General features: G+C 42.7%; 1 protein-coding gene across 1 annotated transcript; it reads left to right on the top strand.

Moving 5' to 3' along the window:
* Window positions 1-910: 910 nt before the first annotated feature.
* rad51c (RAD51 paralog C) lies at window positions 911-8,243 on the top strand. The gene is made up of 4 exons (XM_034171817.1): window positions 911-1,047; window positions 1,602-1,827; window positions 1,909-2,125; window positions 7,550-8,243. Exons 1-4 carry the CDS (start codon window positions 930-932, stop codon window positions 8,066-8,068), a joined length of 1,080 nt encoding a protein of 359 aa, XP_034027708.1. The 5' UTR covers window positions 911-929; the 3' UTR covers window positions 8,069-8,243.
* Window positions 8,244-16,123: the final 7,880 nt, after the last annotated feature.

Raw genomic sequence — 16,123 nt, 5'->3', positions numbered from 1 at the left:
GCTCCGGGGACAGAGCGACTCCGAGCAAGCCACTTCAACATTTTAAGTGCACCCGTATTGCAGACTTTACAGTAAACACACGGAGATCGAACACGGCTACGGCGAGTACCAACTTCCTGTTTTCAAAATAAAAAGGTGGGCTTTTCAAAACAGAGATGTCCATTCATCTGCTCCCGTTTTCTTCGGGATCGCCACAGTAGATACAGCCAGATCCGAGATATTGTGTTTAAGGCTACAACAGCAGCTAAAATGTTGGCATTTTAGCTGTTGAGTTAAAATGCTAACATTTACATATAAAATTAATAAAAATATGAATGGCTTTCAAAACAAAACAAGAGGTGCGGAGCACAATGATTATACACTGATTTTGAGTCAACTGATCACATGACCTGGAAGCCATTGACCTAAAAAGCTAATATTTACATATAAAAATTAATTAAAAGTATGAACAGATTTAAAATGCAAAAACAAGAGGTGTATCTCATACAGCCAGTGGAGTACTATGATTCTACACTGATTTTTAGTCAATTGATCACATGACCTGTGTGATATCCTAACATTTATTTGTTTAATTATCCATAATTACTTGTTAAATTACTGTGGGTAACTGTGTGTAGATAAAAGTGATGAGCTACTCTCACAGGTCCACCAGGTGGGGTTCATGCCATGCTGTCGGAGGTCACAGGAGTGGAGAAGAAGGAGTTTTTCTGAGCGGCGGAGTGCTTTTCTTCCGTGCTTGTTTTTTTTTTTTTTTTTTTTTTTCCTTCTTCCGTACCCCATTTTCTACTTTTAGGCCTTCTGTTTGTAAATTTCATGTTTGTTGTAAATTCCAATAAAGTTTGTTTAAAAAAAAAAAACACCTTTGGCGGTCACGTGACTGACGTGACGTGTTGTCATGTGCTAAGGCTAGCTGTTAGCATGTCGTTAGCATGCAGAGACCTGTTTCCAGCTTGTGTTTGTGTCCCGATGTGAAGGTGAAAGTGACTCGAGCTGGATTCCAGTCCACGGCCGACCTATTGCACCTCCAACCGCTTCAGCTCAGCAAAGGTGACCGATCTGGATCAGAAACCGACTCCGTTCACACCCCCTCTGAAAACGATGATCACTCGGTTAATCAATCCCAAAACAAACGATCGACCAATACATAATATCAATTTAAAACCGTTTTAATTTAAACCCGTCACCGTTTTTGCTCTTGTTTTAATGTGGAAAAAATGGAAAATATTTTAAACTGTTTAAATGTTTATTTCACTGTTTTTGACAGTTTTGCAACTGGAACAAGCTTTTAAAATGTTAAAATCTATTTACATATGAATTAAGTCTGTTCAAGACCAATTTTAACGTTTAAACCAGGATTTAAACGGCTGTGGAAATGTATTTACTTTTTTCTTCAGTTCTGAGAAGTTTTTCAGTGTTTCGTAACTTTTAACCACATGTAACTTCATCTCTGAATTTTACTCTGTTTGCACCTGTGCTTCCCAACCTGTAAGGAGTCATGATGTGAAGGTCGTGTGTTGGCGGTGGATATGAGGGTTGACAATCTGACACCCTTTTTCAATTTTGAATTAGATTTCTTACTATTTTGGTGGCTTCTGCTGCAGAAGCTGGTCTGTCCCAGCAGGAGGCGCTGGAGGTTCTGCAGGCTGTGAGGAGGAATGTAGACGAAAGACGGTCAATGACAGCGTTGGAGCTCCTGCATAAGGAGGAGGAGCTAAGGAGCATTGTAACATTCTCCTCAGCGCTGGATGCTGCACTTGGAGGAGGACTTCCTGTTGGGAAAATCACAGAAATCTGTGGAATACCAGGAGTTGGAAAAACGCAACTATGGTGAGGCTTTAATCAGTTTGGAAGCTTTGAAAAAAGTTTTGGTTGGTTTGGACAATCTGTGATTTTGCTTTCTCCTTGTAGTCTGCAGGTGGCGGTAGATGTTCAGATCCCCGAGTGTTTTGGCGGCCTTGGTGCTCAGGCGGTTTTTATCGACACAGAGGGAAGCTTCGTGCTCCAGAGAGCCGTTGACCTCGCAGCTGCCGCCGTACACCACTGCTCCCTGTTGGCTGAGGATGAGGAACAGCTCGCTGCCATGACGACCTTCACTGTGGACACCATCCTGTCCAACCTGTTCTTGGTATGTAGAAATATCGCCATGGTGACAAGAGTTTGAGCAAAGAATTGATGCTGAAATGTAATAAAACCCCAAATCAGTAAAATGTCAGATGTTAGTTCAAATACTCAGAGTATCTGAAGAGTGTCGCTGTCACAATAGTAAGACCCTTCGGCTGCTCCCTTGTTTGCACTCAGAGTTGCCACAGCAGATCCAAGGTGGATGCCCTTCCTGATACAACTCCACGTTATATGGAGAAATGTGGCAGGGATGGTGTTTGAACTGGGACCTGCCGCACTGAACCCAAGCACACCAACCACTTGGCCACTACCCCTACATTGTCTTTATCACAATATTTCAGAAATATAATACTGATCAATCAAATTTTATATTATAAAAATGCTGATCAGTAAAGGACACTGAATGAAAATATAAATGCAACACTTTTGTTTTTGCTCCTGTTTTTCTTGAGCTGAGCTTAAAGATCCAGAAACATTTTCTATATACACAAAAGACATATTTCTCTCAAATGTTGTTGACAAATCTGACTTAATCTGTGTTAGTGAGCACTTCTCCTTTGCTCAGATAATCCATCCCACCTTACAGGTGTGGCATATCAAGATGCTGATTAGACAGCATGTTGATGGCACAGGTGTGCCTTAGGCTGGCCACAATAAAAGGCCACTCTGAAACGTTCAGTTTTATAACACAGCACAATGTCACAAGTTTTGAGGGAGGGTTCAGTTGACATGCTGACTGAAGGGATGTCCTCTAGAGCTGTTGCCTGTGAATTGAATGTTCATTTCTCTAACATAAGCCGTCTCCAAAGGCGTTTGAATTTGGCAGTGCATCCAACCAGCCTCACAACCATAGACCACGTGTAACCACACCAGCCCAGGACCTCCACATCCAGAATGTGACCAGCCACCCAGACAATACATTCTGAAAATACTGATCAATAAAATAACATGTTATTACAAAAAATACTAATCTGTAAAGCATCTTGATATTGCTAAAATACCGATCAGTCAAGTATTGCAAAATTACTGATCAGTTTTAATTACAGAAAAAATACCAGTCAAATACAATATTTTACCTAAAATGTTACATCAGCGGGCAGCACAGTGGATTAGTGGTTAGCACTGTTGCCTCACAGCGAGAAGCTCATGGGTTCAATTCCCGTGGCCTTTCTGTGTGGAGTTTGCATGTTCTCCCCGTGTTTGTGTGGGTTTCCTCCGGGTGCTCCGGTTTCCTCCCACATCCAAAGACATGCGGGTTAGGTGGATTGGGATCTTTAAAATTGTTCTTAGGTGTGCGTGTGGGTGTGTCTGTTTGTTTGTCTATTTGTGGCCCTGCGACAGACTGGCGTCCTGTCCTGGGTGTACCCCGCCTCACGCCCTATGACTGCTGGGATAGGCTCCAGCCCCCCGCGACCCTTAATTGGACTAAGAGGTAGAAGATGGATGGATGGATGGATGGATGTTACATCAGCATTGTTTTTTAAATGTCAAAGTAATACAAGTAAGATCTGAGAATAATATTAAAAAATGATATGCCAGTGATACATGGAACTGTTTTGTGATCTGAAGTAATACAATTCTGGCAGGATGTTAGTGATATAAAGTTTAAACTTTGCTCATATCAGGGCTCTAAAACATTATCTCTGCCATAAAAATAAAAAAACAACAATAAACGTTACTAGCATGTAACCTGTGGGGATCCACGGGCTCTAGATTGGGTAGTGTTTATAAAATAGGTATCTGACATGGTATGATTTTATTTCTCAGGGACAGTGCACAATAATACATTGACCTAAAAAAACAGGAAAGATGCATTGTGCCAGATTATAGCAAAAATACTAATTTCCACCTGTAATCCCTGGACAGGTTGATGTCTAACTATAAGTGACAGAGTTTGTAAGTGAAAAGAAAATCCATTTAGCACAAAGACTATTCATACTGTAAACATATCATACCTCACCCCTCAAATATACCATTCATAAAAACTTTCAACATTTTATCAATTCAAAGACATATACAAAAGATACCACTTTGTTCACACTCATATATATATATATATATATATATATATATATATATATATATACACACACATACATATAGTCACACTTTTCAAACATCTTCAGGCTATACTCTCACACATAGGCACATACATACATCATATATACAAATCATATTTTTCAGACACCTGCACTCTGTGGTCTCACGTGCACACACTCTCATACACATACATTCATCAGTGGTGGGTGCAAAATTGCTTTGATAAAAGCCATTTCTTTGTCAGCTGTGCAAATGTTGGAAAAGTTGTACATTTCATTATGTCGTTTGGTAAGATATTCCACTGACTAGAGGCAACAACAGAAAAGGCAGATTTGGCAAAAAAGGTCCTACATTTAGCAATGCTGTACTCTCCTCTAGAGGTCGCCCTTGTAGCTCGAGTTGTTCTTTCTGAGCACAATGTGACAAACCTACTTAGGGGAGGAGCAGCCATATCGTAGATGATTTTAAAGAGTAGACAGATATTTGCATGTATTATTAGATTGTCAAAATTTAGAAAATCATACTTAAAAAGAATAAGACAATGATGATATTGTCTGGATTTCCTATCATGAATTTTTATTGCCCTTTTGAACATTGATTCAGGTGGCTTTAGGACTGATTTACTGGCCTGCGACCAACTAGTCAAGCAATACAGAAGGTGTGAGAGAATCATAGAATTTAAATACATATGAGATGCCTCAATAGTAAGAGATCCTTGAATGTACCTAAAATTTGTCAGATTCAATTTTAAAGAATTACACAATTTCTTGACATGACTTTTAAAAGTCAAGGTTGGGTCAAGGATAACGCCCAAGTAGGTGAAGTTGTTTACATTTTTAATTTTTTTCCCATTTATATGGATGTCTGGTTGATTTAGGTTTTTGTCTGTTTGTAAAGTACATTGCAACCGTTTTGTCAACATTTAATGTGAGACAGCAATTTTGTAGCCAAGCAGCAACCTTTTTCAATTCTCCTGTTAATTTTGTGGCCACTTCTGTCATGTTCTTTCCATGACTAAACAGGACAGTATCGTCCGCATACATAATTATGTTAATGTCACACACCGACGGAAGATCATTAATGTACAAACTAAAAAGCAGCGGCCCTAAAATGGAACCCTGCGGAACTCCCATAGTGCAGTCTGTTAAAGGGGACAATGTGTGATTTACTCGAACACATTGTTTCCTGCCACTTAGGTATGATGCAATCCAATTTATTGTCTGACTAGACAGTTCAAAATTTGATAATTTCCTTATTAAGACACTGTGAGAAACAGTATCGAAAGCCTTTTGCAGGTCCAGAAACACAGCTCCCACTACACCTCCATGATCTAAATTTGTTTTAATTTCTTCAAGGAAGTAGGAGCAAGCTGTCTCTGAGTATTTTTTTCTGAAACCAAATTGAAAATGATTTAAAAGAAATTTGGTTTCAATGTGTGTGATTATTTGCTCTGCTACTACCTTTTCATACACTTTGGAGATGGCAGGGTGGATGGTGATAGGCCGGTAATTACTGACCTCTAGTTTGACTTATGTATTGGCGTGACAATACCAGTTTTTAGTACATCAGGAAAGATAACATCTCTAGTAGACTGATTAATTAATTTAGTCAACACTGGTGTTAGACTTTCCTTGTTTGTTTTTAGAAAGGCATTATCTAAGCCATACAGATCTTTTGCTTTGCTATTATTGAGTTGCCCAATAAGCCTTTCCACCTTTGCATCATTAACAGGTGTCAAACTAAAGGCAGATACATCACAGACTGGAGGGTGGAGAGAGCAAGGTGCTGGAAACAACTGAGCCAGTCTCTGAACAGAGTTAATAAAATATTCATTGAAAAACATTGCTAGTGTTGCATCATCATTTTTGGTACTATCATCTGTTTTTAGCTGTAGGTTTTAGCTGTTTTAGCTGTTGCCTTTGCTTTTCTAAGTAATGTTGTGACCTTGTTTCTCAGACTTCGATATATTAATTGATCGGAGGTTAATCTAGTTTTGATAAACTTTTTAAGTGAGGCATCTCTTTTCTTCATAAATTCCCAGAGTTCACTATTGAACCACGGCAAACCTTGTTTTTTTTTTTTTTTTGTCTTTATGTATTTTAATAAAATATTTTTTAAAATTAATATTAAATCATTACACGCTTTCTCACATGATTTATTTTCTGTTATATCATCCCATTTTTCAAGGGTGGTAATAAATTATGCAGTTTCTATAATGAGTTGGAATGTTGTGTGAGTGCACAATGTTTTTAGAATCTTAGACCTCACCAGTTTTTGGAAAAACTCAACCCTTTTATTTCCTGTTTAATTATGTAATTTTTTAATGTTAATTTACTCTTAATGTAGTTATACATTTTTTAGGTTCTTGATATCATGTACGTACACACGATTATTATATTATTTTATTATTACTTCTATATTATTTGATTTTTAAATGGACCACAATGGAAATAAGTGTTTTCACTTTCTTGCATCATCCATGTATTTTTAACATATTTACAATTATATTATGTACTTACATTGAACTTCCTAAATAACATCACACATGCACACACGCACTCACGCTTTTACTTTAAAGATGACTTCCCGCTCCCAGCTGGAATGGTGTGTGAGTCCAGAATGTAGTTAGCAACGTCCATTGTTCAGTGTTAGTTAATATCAGTAGCTTCTCCAAAAATATTAGTCCTATCCATGTTGTTTTGGCGGCATTCATCCTTGATCCAAAATACATAAGCGTACCAAATGGTAAATGTCAGCTCTCCACAGTTTTTCCGTGATCAAAGTTACACACACGCAGAGAGAGTTTTTTTGTCTTTTCTGCATTCTGCTGCAAGCAGATGCTTCTAATTTCAGACAGGCAGAAACAGAGATGTGGTAGAAGACATCAAATACAATGCACTGGTAACAGCAACATGACATAACTAAACTGACTAAACCAATTGAACTACAAAAACAATATATCGGTAACACTAACAATACTGTTAAACAAACATGAACCTTAATAACATTTAAAACCTTCAAATCCCATGGTGCATTGCAGCAATGTCCATTGTTTACTGGTTAGTTAAAAAGGCTAATTTCTCCAAAAAATACTTGTCCTATCAACTTTCCATTTTTGCAGCTTTCATCCTTGACCCAAAATGCATAAGCATACCAAACAGCAGATGTCAGCTCCCCCCCCCCCCCCCCCCCACACACACACACACACACAGAGCGGCCAGTTGGTTATTACAGTATCGATAATTAGTGATAAAACTGTAATAAGAAGCTTTTTGTTATGTATTAAAGCTGCATAAACTTGAAATTATGTAAAGATGATGTCATAGAAGTGTTAGCATGTAGCTGACGATTGGACCGCTGATGGTGATTGGTTCCATTTTTGGCCCAGGTGCGTTGCCATGACTATGTGGAGCTGCTTGCAGAGGTCCACCTGTTGCCAGACTTCCTGTCACAGCATCCAAACATCCGCCTCCTGGTGATTGACAGCGTTGCTTTCCTGTTCCGTCAGAACTTTGATGATCTATCACAGAGGACCCGCCTCCTCTGTGGCCTTGCACAGCAACTCATCGCTATGGCGACCAAACAAAACATTGCTGTGGTGATAACCAACCAGATGACCACCAAGCTGCAGAACGGCCAATCTCAGGTTGTCCCTGCCCTCGGGGAGAGCTGGGGCCACACCTCCACACAGAGACTCCTCCTCCACTGGTCAGGAGAGTGCAGGCTGGCATCCATCTTAAAATCACCAGTGCATGCGGGCGCCACTGTCCAATACCGGCTCACCGCCGACGGCTTCAGAGATGTTGACCAATCAGAAGAGCTGCACGGCTCCACGGGGAGCCAGAGCAAAAGAGCCCGACTACACGAGGACCACTCAGACTCAGCACAGGGAAGTGTCAGCAGCTGATTGGCTAACAAGACTGTCAAACTATTTTTAAATAAATATGCAATCCTAACACACAAATCCAGTTAAAATATAAATAAATTTAAATAAAAAAACAAAACAAAAAATAAAACAATTGCCTCACTTCATGGTTTTGTCCAAAAGATGGCGTCAGATGGCTGTTGTGGCTCTCACTGTTTTTGCTCCCTGTGTGTGCAGCCCTGTGAAACTTCACCCCCTCCAGATTAAAAAAAAAAATGCTTTCATCTTAGTGGTGCAGTTTAGCTAAAATTTCCATAACAACTGTTCATTTTGTGACTAAAGCACCAAATTTGTCACACATATTCTAAATTAAGTCGTGTTTATTTTCAGATGTGGAGGCATCCTGAAGCCGACCTCTTATGAAGAATTACACAGGGGTCACAATTGAAACATCTTGAGTCGTGTTGAGAGGTACACCATATAATTTGTCATAATTATCCAAAAAGGTATAGTTAGGACTATCTGTGACTAATGTTCTGGAGTAAAAACAGCAAGAATGGTGACAAATGTCAGTTTCAGTTTGTACAGGGGGTCACTATTTAAAGTTGCTCCAATTTTGGTAAAAATGTATGCAAATTACTGGTTGAGTTAATAGAGTTTGAAAAAGGAATAGTTTGCACCATGTGTTATGTTTAGTTATCACGTTACAGGTTAACATATGTCACATGTCATAGAATCCAATGGATGTTCACCTTGTTTGACCTTTACTTTGGACCAAACATTCAACACATTAAAACTATTCCATTTATTAATCCCGCTAGCTCAGACAATAATTTGCATCACTTTTTGCCAAAATTGGAGCAACTTTAACTTTTGACCCCTGTACAAACTGAAATTGACCTTTGTCACCATTTTTGCTGTTTTTACCCCATAACTCCAGAACATTCCATCATAGATAGTCTAAACTATAACTTTTTAGAATCATTATGATCAGACAAATAATATGGTATACCTTTCAATGTGATTGGGACACATTTATTATATTTTTACCCCTGTGTAATTCTTCATTGACCCCTGTTGGTCATTAGAGGTCAGCTCCAGGATGCCTCCACATCAGAAAATAAACTTTAATTTAGAATATGTGTACTAAATGTCATGCTTTAGTCATTTTGCCTATCTATTGCACTATCTGGCAACTTGCTGGATTAACAAGGGGGAATAAGGACAATAAATGGATTAAAGTTTGGTTACCTTTGATACACCAGATCAAGATGAACAACCTTACTTATCTTATTTAAAGTACCATACAGTCGTGTGCCACCCACTGGACGTCTGGAATTGTTACACGGAATAATATTACGTTGGAAATTAGGAGCAGGTGGGGTTGAACCTGTATGCGGCTTGAATGGAGTTTCATCAGTTTCCATTTTCAAGACTTGGATCTGTCGGCCAGCGGGGACCCGGTGTCGCTGACTGAACGGTTCCCCCCTAAAAATCAGTCTGCCCAGCCTTCACTTAACATGCAACATTTCTGAGCATCACCCGCAGTTCACGGATTATCGCATCGTTTCTGCTTCAAACTGCACTCCAGTCATCATCTATCTCAGCGACAGATATCTGAAGCTTTTGTGCAACAATCATTTCCACATAAATTCAGCATTATTTCATCATAAAAGACAGAGGAAGCAATCAGAGTGCCACTGCAGTCTGGCATGCTGTGGCGCCTACGTTATGTCAGTAGCGATTCACCAATTATTGCCTCGTTTCTGCTTAAAACAGCCTCGTTTCTGTTTCAAACTGACTTTAGAAAGATTTGAAAGGTTTTACTTTGTCATCTGATGGTTAATAATCACATTAATCCATTTGATCACTTTGGGTGAAGAGAGTCAGACACATGCACAGTGAAGGAAGGGTGGACCCATTTTTAGGGGGTGGGGGGCATTCGGTCGGCGACACCGGGTATGGTGGTATGTGCTTGTTTCCATTCTACCTCAGTTTATTATTGATGCCAAAAAACATTAAATTGTAAATGTTTAACATCTTGAGAATATAAATCGTCATAAAGATCATAATTTTAAAAAAGTGTATTTCTCATTAGTCTTTGTTGGCATTATGTTTTATTCTGTCATAAATGCTGCATTAGCATTTCAACAGCCATGAAGGAAGCAGTCAGAGACGTTTTAGTCTGTGAGCTTCACTTCTGTTTGGTTCTGTTTGGAGAAACCGATTTTAAATGCTGCTGATCAAATGATGTCGCTGAGGGGGAGGGGCCATAATTGAGACGCAATTAAAATAAATAAATGGGTGAGGAGGGGGGAGTGAGAGAGAAACGGATTAGTGGCTGGAGCCGCGGTCTCGAAACTTCACATCTGACAGTCACCAGGAACAGAGCCGGAGGGGAGCGTGCACGGAGACAGAGAGGAGCACAAGGTGTCAGAGAGGAGTGTGCACAGAGCAGGAGAGGAGCACAAGGTGTCAGAGAGGAGTGTGCACGGAGCCGGAGGGGAGCGCGCACGGAGCCGGGACATCAGGAAGAGAGCAAGAGGTCATCAGCAGGTCATGGGTTTCTGCTCCAGTAAGTTATAAAAGTTTTATCTTCACTGTGTAAATATGGAATGACACAATTTGTCAAAGTTAAAAAGATAAAATAAGGTTAATAACATTGTGTAAACTGTAACGGAACTATAAACAAGAACTTTAAAAAGGTTTAAAATCATTTTTAGTACATTTGTTGTTTTTTTATGCGTGAATTTGATGTTTTGAATTTTATTTTTTCTCATGGATTTTAATTTAAAAAAAATTATCGCTTTCAACAAATGTCTTATACTTTTTAATCACAATAGTTTTTGGTGTTTTATAAATTTTATCACTTAGATTTTTTTTTTTTTACTTATTTATTTATTTTTGCATAAATAATAAACTGCAGGAACACCACAAAAAAAGTACTTCACAAATTTCAAACTGGCAGTTTATTTCAAATCACAAAAGTAAAGGTACAAGTGAAACAAAACTAAAATGCAGATTAATACTATAAATAATCACATTAGACACAACAAACACAAAATGTAAATGGAGACGAATTTGCCTCTGCTGTTAATTTTTAATTTCCAGAATTGTTACATTCATACACACACACACAGTGCTTCATGTTTTCCACATTTTATGTTACAGCCTTATTCCAAAATGGATAAAATATTTTTTTTCCCTCACAATTCTACACACAATACCCCATAATGACAATGTGATTTTTGCAAATTTATATTAAAAAAAAACTACTGCTAAGAAATCACATGTCCATAAATATTCACAGTCTTTGCCATGGAGCTCATAATTGATCTCAGGTGCATCCTCTTTCCACTGTTAATCCTTGAGATGTTTGTACAGCTTAACTGGAGTCCAACTGGGGTAAATTCAGTTGATCGGACGTGATTTGGAAAGACACCTGGCTACATATAAGGTCCCGCAGTTGACAGTCAAAGCACAAACCAATCATGAAGTCAGAGGACTTGTCTGTAGACCTCAGAGACAGGATTGTCTGGAGGCACAAATCTGGGGAAGGGTACAGAAACATTTCTGTTGCATTGAAGGTCCCAATGAGCACAGTGGCCTCCATCATCCATAAATGGGAGAAGTTCAGATCCACCAGGACTCTTCCTAGAGCTGGCCGCCCGTCTAAACTGAGCGATCGTGGGAGAAGGGCCTTAGTCAGGGAGGTGACCAAGAACCTGGTGGTCACTCTGTCAGAGCTCTAATATTCCTCTGTGGAGAGAGAACATTACAGAAGGACAACCATCTCTGCAGCAATCCACCAATCAGGCCTGTATGGTAGTGTGGCCAGACAGAAGTCACTCCTTAGTAAAAGGCACATGGCAGCCCGCCTGGAGTTTGACAAAAGGCACCTGAAGGACTCTCAGACCAGGAGAAACAAAATTCTCTGGTCTGATGAGACAAAGATTGAACTCTTTGGCATCATGTTTGGAGGAAACAAGGCACCATCCCTAAAATGAAGCATGGTGGTGGCAGCATCATGCTGTGGGGATGTTTTTCAGCAGCAGGAACTGGGAGACTAGTCAGGATTGAGGGGAAGATAAATGCAGCAATGTACAGAGACATCCTGGTTGAAAATCTGCTCCAGAGTGCTCTTGACCTCAGACTGGGGCGACAGTTCATCTTTCAGGAGGACAATGACCCTAAGCACACAGTCAAGATATCAAAGGAGTGGCTTCAGGGAAACTCTGAATGTCCTTCAGTGGCCCAGCCAGAGCCCAGACCTGAATCCGACTGAACATCTCTGGAGAGATCTGAAAATGGCTGTGTACTAAGGCTCCACATCCAACCTGGACTGGGACCAAAAAATGTCCATGGCATTTTTAGCCATGGTGGCCCACTATGATTATTTATATGATATGCTAAGGCTCACAACCTACCAAAGCGTATATGTGCACATTGTGTTATTTCAGAAATTAAAATAAAGCACAGAAGCCTACATGGAAGAGACTAACCATGTTAAAAAATTGATACGCTCTTTCTGTACGCACAGACACTTTCAACATGGGAGAGGTGGCCACAGTGTCACAACTGCCATCTTGAAGTGAAAGTGGATGTCAAAGAAACACTGCTGGGGACGTCTTTTCAGTGTTTTTAGTGTCAGCTGTTTTCTCTCAAGGAGGTAAATGGTAAATGGACTGCATTTATATAGCGCTTTTGCATCTGCATCAGACGCTCAAAGCGCTTTACAATTATGCCTCACATTCACCCCGATGTGAGGGTGCTGCCATACAAGGCGCTCACTACACACCGGGAGCAATAGGGGATTAAAGGCCTTACCCAAGGGCCCTTAGTGATTTTCCAGTCAGGCGGGGATTTGAACCCATGATCTTCTGGACTCAAGCCCAACACACCTTAACCACTAGACCATCACCTCCCCTAGGTGACCAATCTTTGCTCTGGAGCAGTTCAAAAAATATGCCTCAGCACACTATGTGCCATGCCTCTCTCATGCTCTTCTAGTCTTTGATGCACATGCTTCCAGTCTGTCAGGCCTCTAATCAAAGTACGTGGATCATTGAGCTTGCGAAAAGCAACACAAACAAAACAAAAAAAAAAAGCGTGGAATTGGCCACAATAAGTCAGCCATTTCCACGCCGTGTCATCTGTTCTAGTGACAACTCTCTGGACGACAGGGTTTGTGGCATCCTGTTGTGGGTGAAATTTAAGGAATTCCTGCCTCTTTGTGGAATGAGGTCGGCTAAAATAGTCTGAAGGTGCCTGATCTCCATTTGACTTCTCCACTTCTATTTCAACAGTCTGGCTTGACTAGAGAGGAACATTAATATCACAAGTGTTATTTCTCTGGTTACCTGCCAATGAAAAATAATCTATTTCAGCAAAGAAATGCTTCACTAATATTATATGACGAGAATAACTATCCTCCTGTGGGTTCACCACCTGCAGAGGGGGCCATGGGGGTCGGGTGCAGAGAAGATTGGGTGGCAGTCGAGGGCGGGTGGCCCGGCGGCCCGGTCCACGCTCACAGCCCCTGGTTGTTGGGACGTGGAACGTCACCTCGCTGGGGGGGAGCAGCCTGAGCTTGTACGGGAGGTTGAGAGATACCGACTAGCGATAGTTGGGCTCACCTCTACGCACAGCTTGGGCTCTGGTACCCAACTCCTGGAGAGAGGCTGGACGCTCCACTTTTCTGGCGTTGCCCATGGGGAGAGGCAGAGAGCTGGGGTAGCATTGCTTATTGCTCCCCAGCTCAGTCGTCATGTGTTGGAGTTCACCCCGGTGAACGAGAGGGTCACGTCCCTACGCCTTCGGGTTGGGGACAGGTCTCTCACTGTTGTCTCGGCCTACGGGCCGAGCAGCAGTGCAGAGTACCCGACCTTCTTGGAGTCCCTGGGAGGGGTACTTGATAGTGCTCTGACTGGGGACTCCATTGTTCTCCTGGGGGATTTCAACGCCCATGTGGGTGGCGACAGTGAGACCTGGAGGGGGTGATCGGGAAGCACGGCCTCCTCGATCTGAACCCAAGTGGTGTTCAGTTGTTGGACGTCTGTGCTAGTCAGTTTGGCCATCACGAACACCATGTTCGAGCACAAGCGTGTCCATAAGTGCATGTGGCACCAGGACACCCTGAGCCGAAGGTCGATGATCAACTTTGTAGTTGTATCATCTGACCTTCGGCCACGTGTCTCGGACACTCGGGTGAAGAGAGGGGCTGAGCTGTCGACCGATCACCACCTGGTAGTGAGATGGATCCGCTGGGACAGGAGGAAGCCGGTCAGACCTGACAGGCCTAAACGTATCGTGAGGGTCTGCTGGGAATGACTGGCGGAACCCTGTGTCAGCGAGGTCTTCAACTCCCACCTCTGGGAGAGCTTCTCCTAGATCCCGGGGGAGGTTGGAGACATGGAGTCCGAGTGGACCATGTTCTCCACCTCCATTGTCGATGCGGCCGCTCGTAGCTGTGGTCGCAAGGTCTCTGGTGCCTGTCGCAGTGGCAATCCCCGAACCCGGTGGTGGACGCTGGAAGTAAGGGATGCCATCAAGCTGAAGGAGGAGTCCTAATTGTCTTTGTTGGTAAGTAGGACCCCGGAGGCAGCTGACAGGTACCGGCAGGCCAAGCGTGCTGCAGCCCGTGCATTCGCAGAGGCAAAAACCCGGGTCTGGGAGGAGTTTGGGGAGGCCATGGAGAAGGACTATCAGTTGGCCTTGAAGAAATTCTGGCAAACCGTCCAACACCTCAGGAGGCGGAAGCAGCTCTCTACCAGCACTGTCTATGGTGCGGGTAGCGAGCTGTTGACCCTGACTGGGGATGTTGTCGGGGGGTGGAAGGAATACTTCGAGGATCTCCTCAATCCCATTGTCAAGTCTTCCGAAGAGGAAGCAGAGACTGGGGACTCAGAGGCGGACTCATCCATTACCCAGGCCAAAGTCACCGAGATGGTCAGAAAGCTCCTCAGTGGCAAGGCTCCTGAGGTGGATGAAATCTGTCCTGAGTACCTTAAGTCTCTGGATGTTGTGGGACTGTCTTGGCTGATACACCTCTGCAAGACTGCGTGGCAGTCAGGGACAGTGCCTCTGGATTGGCAGACCAGGGTGGTGGTCCCTCTGTTTAAGAAGGGGGACCGGAGGGTGTGTTCCAACTATAGGGGGATCACACTCCTCAGCATCCCCAGTAAGGTCTATTCCAGACTACTGGAGAGGAGAATTCGACCGATAGTCGAACCTTGGATTCAGGAGGAGCAATGTGGTTTTCGTCCTGGTCACGGCACACTGGACCAGCTCTACACCCTTCATCGGGTGCTGGAGGGTTCATGGGAGTTCGCCCAACCAGTCCACATGTGCTTTGTGGATCTGGAGAAGGCGTTCGACTGTGATCCTCGGGACACCCTGTGGGGGGTGCTCCGGGACTACGGGGTCCGGGGTCCTTTGTTAAGGGCTATTCAGTCCCTGTACAACTGCAGCAGGAGCTTAGTTCACATTGCCGGTAGTAAGTCAAACCTGTTTCCAGTGCATGTTGGCCTCCGCCAGGGCTGCCCTTTGTCACCGGTTCTGTTCATTACCTTTATGGACAGAATTTCTAGGCGCAGCCAGGTTGTAGAGGGGGTCCGGTTTGGGAAACACAGAATCTCATCTCTGCTGTCTGCTGACAATGTGGTTCTGTTGGCTTCGTCAAATCAGGACCTTCAGCGTGCACTGGGGCGGTTTGCATCCGAGCACTGCAGCCTCAAGTGGAGGAGTTGAAGTATCTCGTGGTCTTGTTCACAAGCGAGGGACGGATGGAGTGTGAGATCAACAGACGGATCGGTGCAGCGTCTGAAGTGATGCGGTCACTGTATTGGACCGTCGTGGTGAAGAGAGAGCTGAGCAGGGGGGCAAAGCTTTCGATTTACTGATCGATCTACATTCCGACCCTCACCTATGGTCATGAGATCGCAAGTACAAGCGGCCGACATGAGTTTCCTCCGCAGGATGGCTGGGTGCTCCCTTAGAGATAGGGTGAGAAGCTCGGTCACTCGGGAGGAGCTCGGAGTCGAGCCGCTGCTCCTCCACGTCGAAAGGAGCCAGGTGAGGTGGCTCAGGCATCTTTTC

The sequence above is a fragment of the Thalassophryne amazonica genome, chromosome 6, assembly GCF_902500255.1.
Source record: "Thalassophryne amazonica chromosome 6, fThaAma1.1, whole genome shotgun sequence".
In the NCBI taxonomy this organism is placed as follows: Eukaryota; Metazoa; Chordata; class Actinopteri; order Batrachoidiformes; family Batrachoididae; genus Thalassophryne; species Thalassophryne amazonica.
This window is presented reverse-complemented; position numbering and strand designations above follow the sequence as displayed.

What these genes read in the sequence shown, in the direction of transcription:
- rad51c (XM_034171817.1), top strand. Translation starts at nt 930, where the DNA reads ATGCAGAGACCTGTTTCCAGCTTGTGTTTGTGTCCCGATGTGAAGGTG. An exon ending in GTTGGAAAAACGCAACTATG is followed by an intron (nt 1,828 to 1,908) that starts GTGAGGCTTTAA and finishes TTCTCCTTGTAG; the next exon opens with TCTGCAGGTGGCGGTAGATG. An exon ending in TCCTGTCCAACCTGTTCTTG is followed by an intron (nt 2,126 to 7,549) that starts GTATGTAGAAAT and finishes TTTTTGGCCCAG; the next exon opens with GTGCGTTGCCATGACTATGT.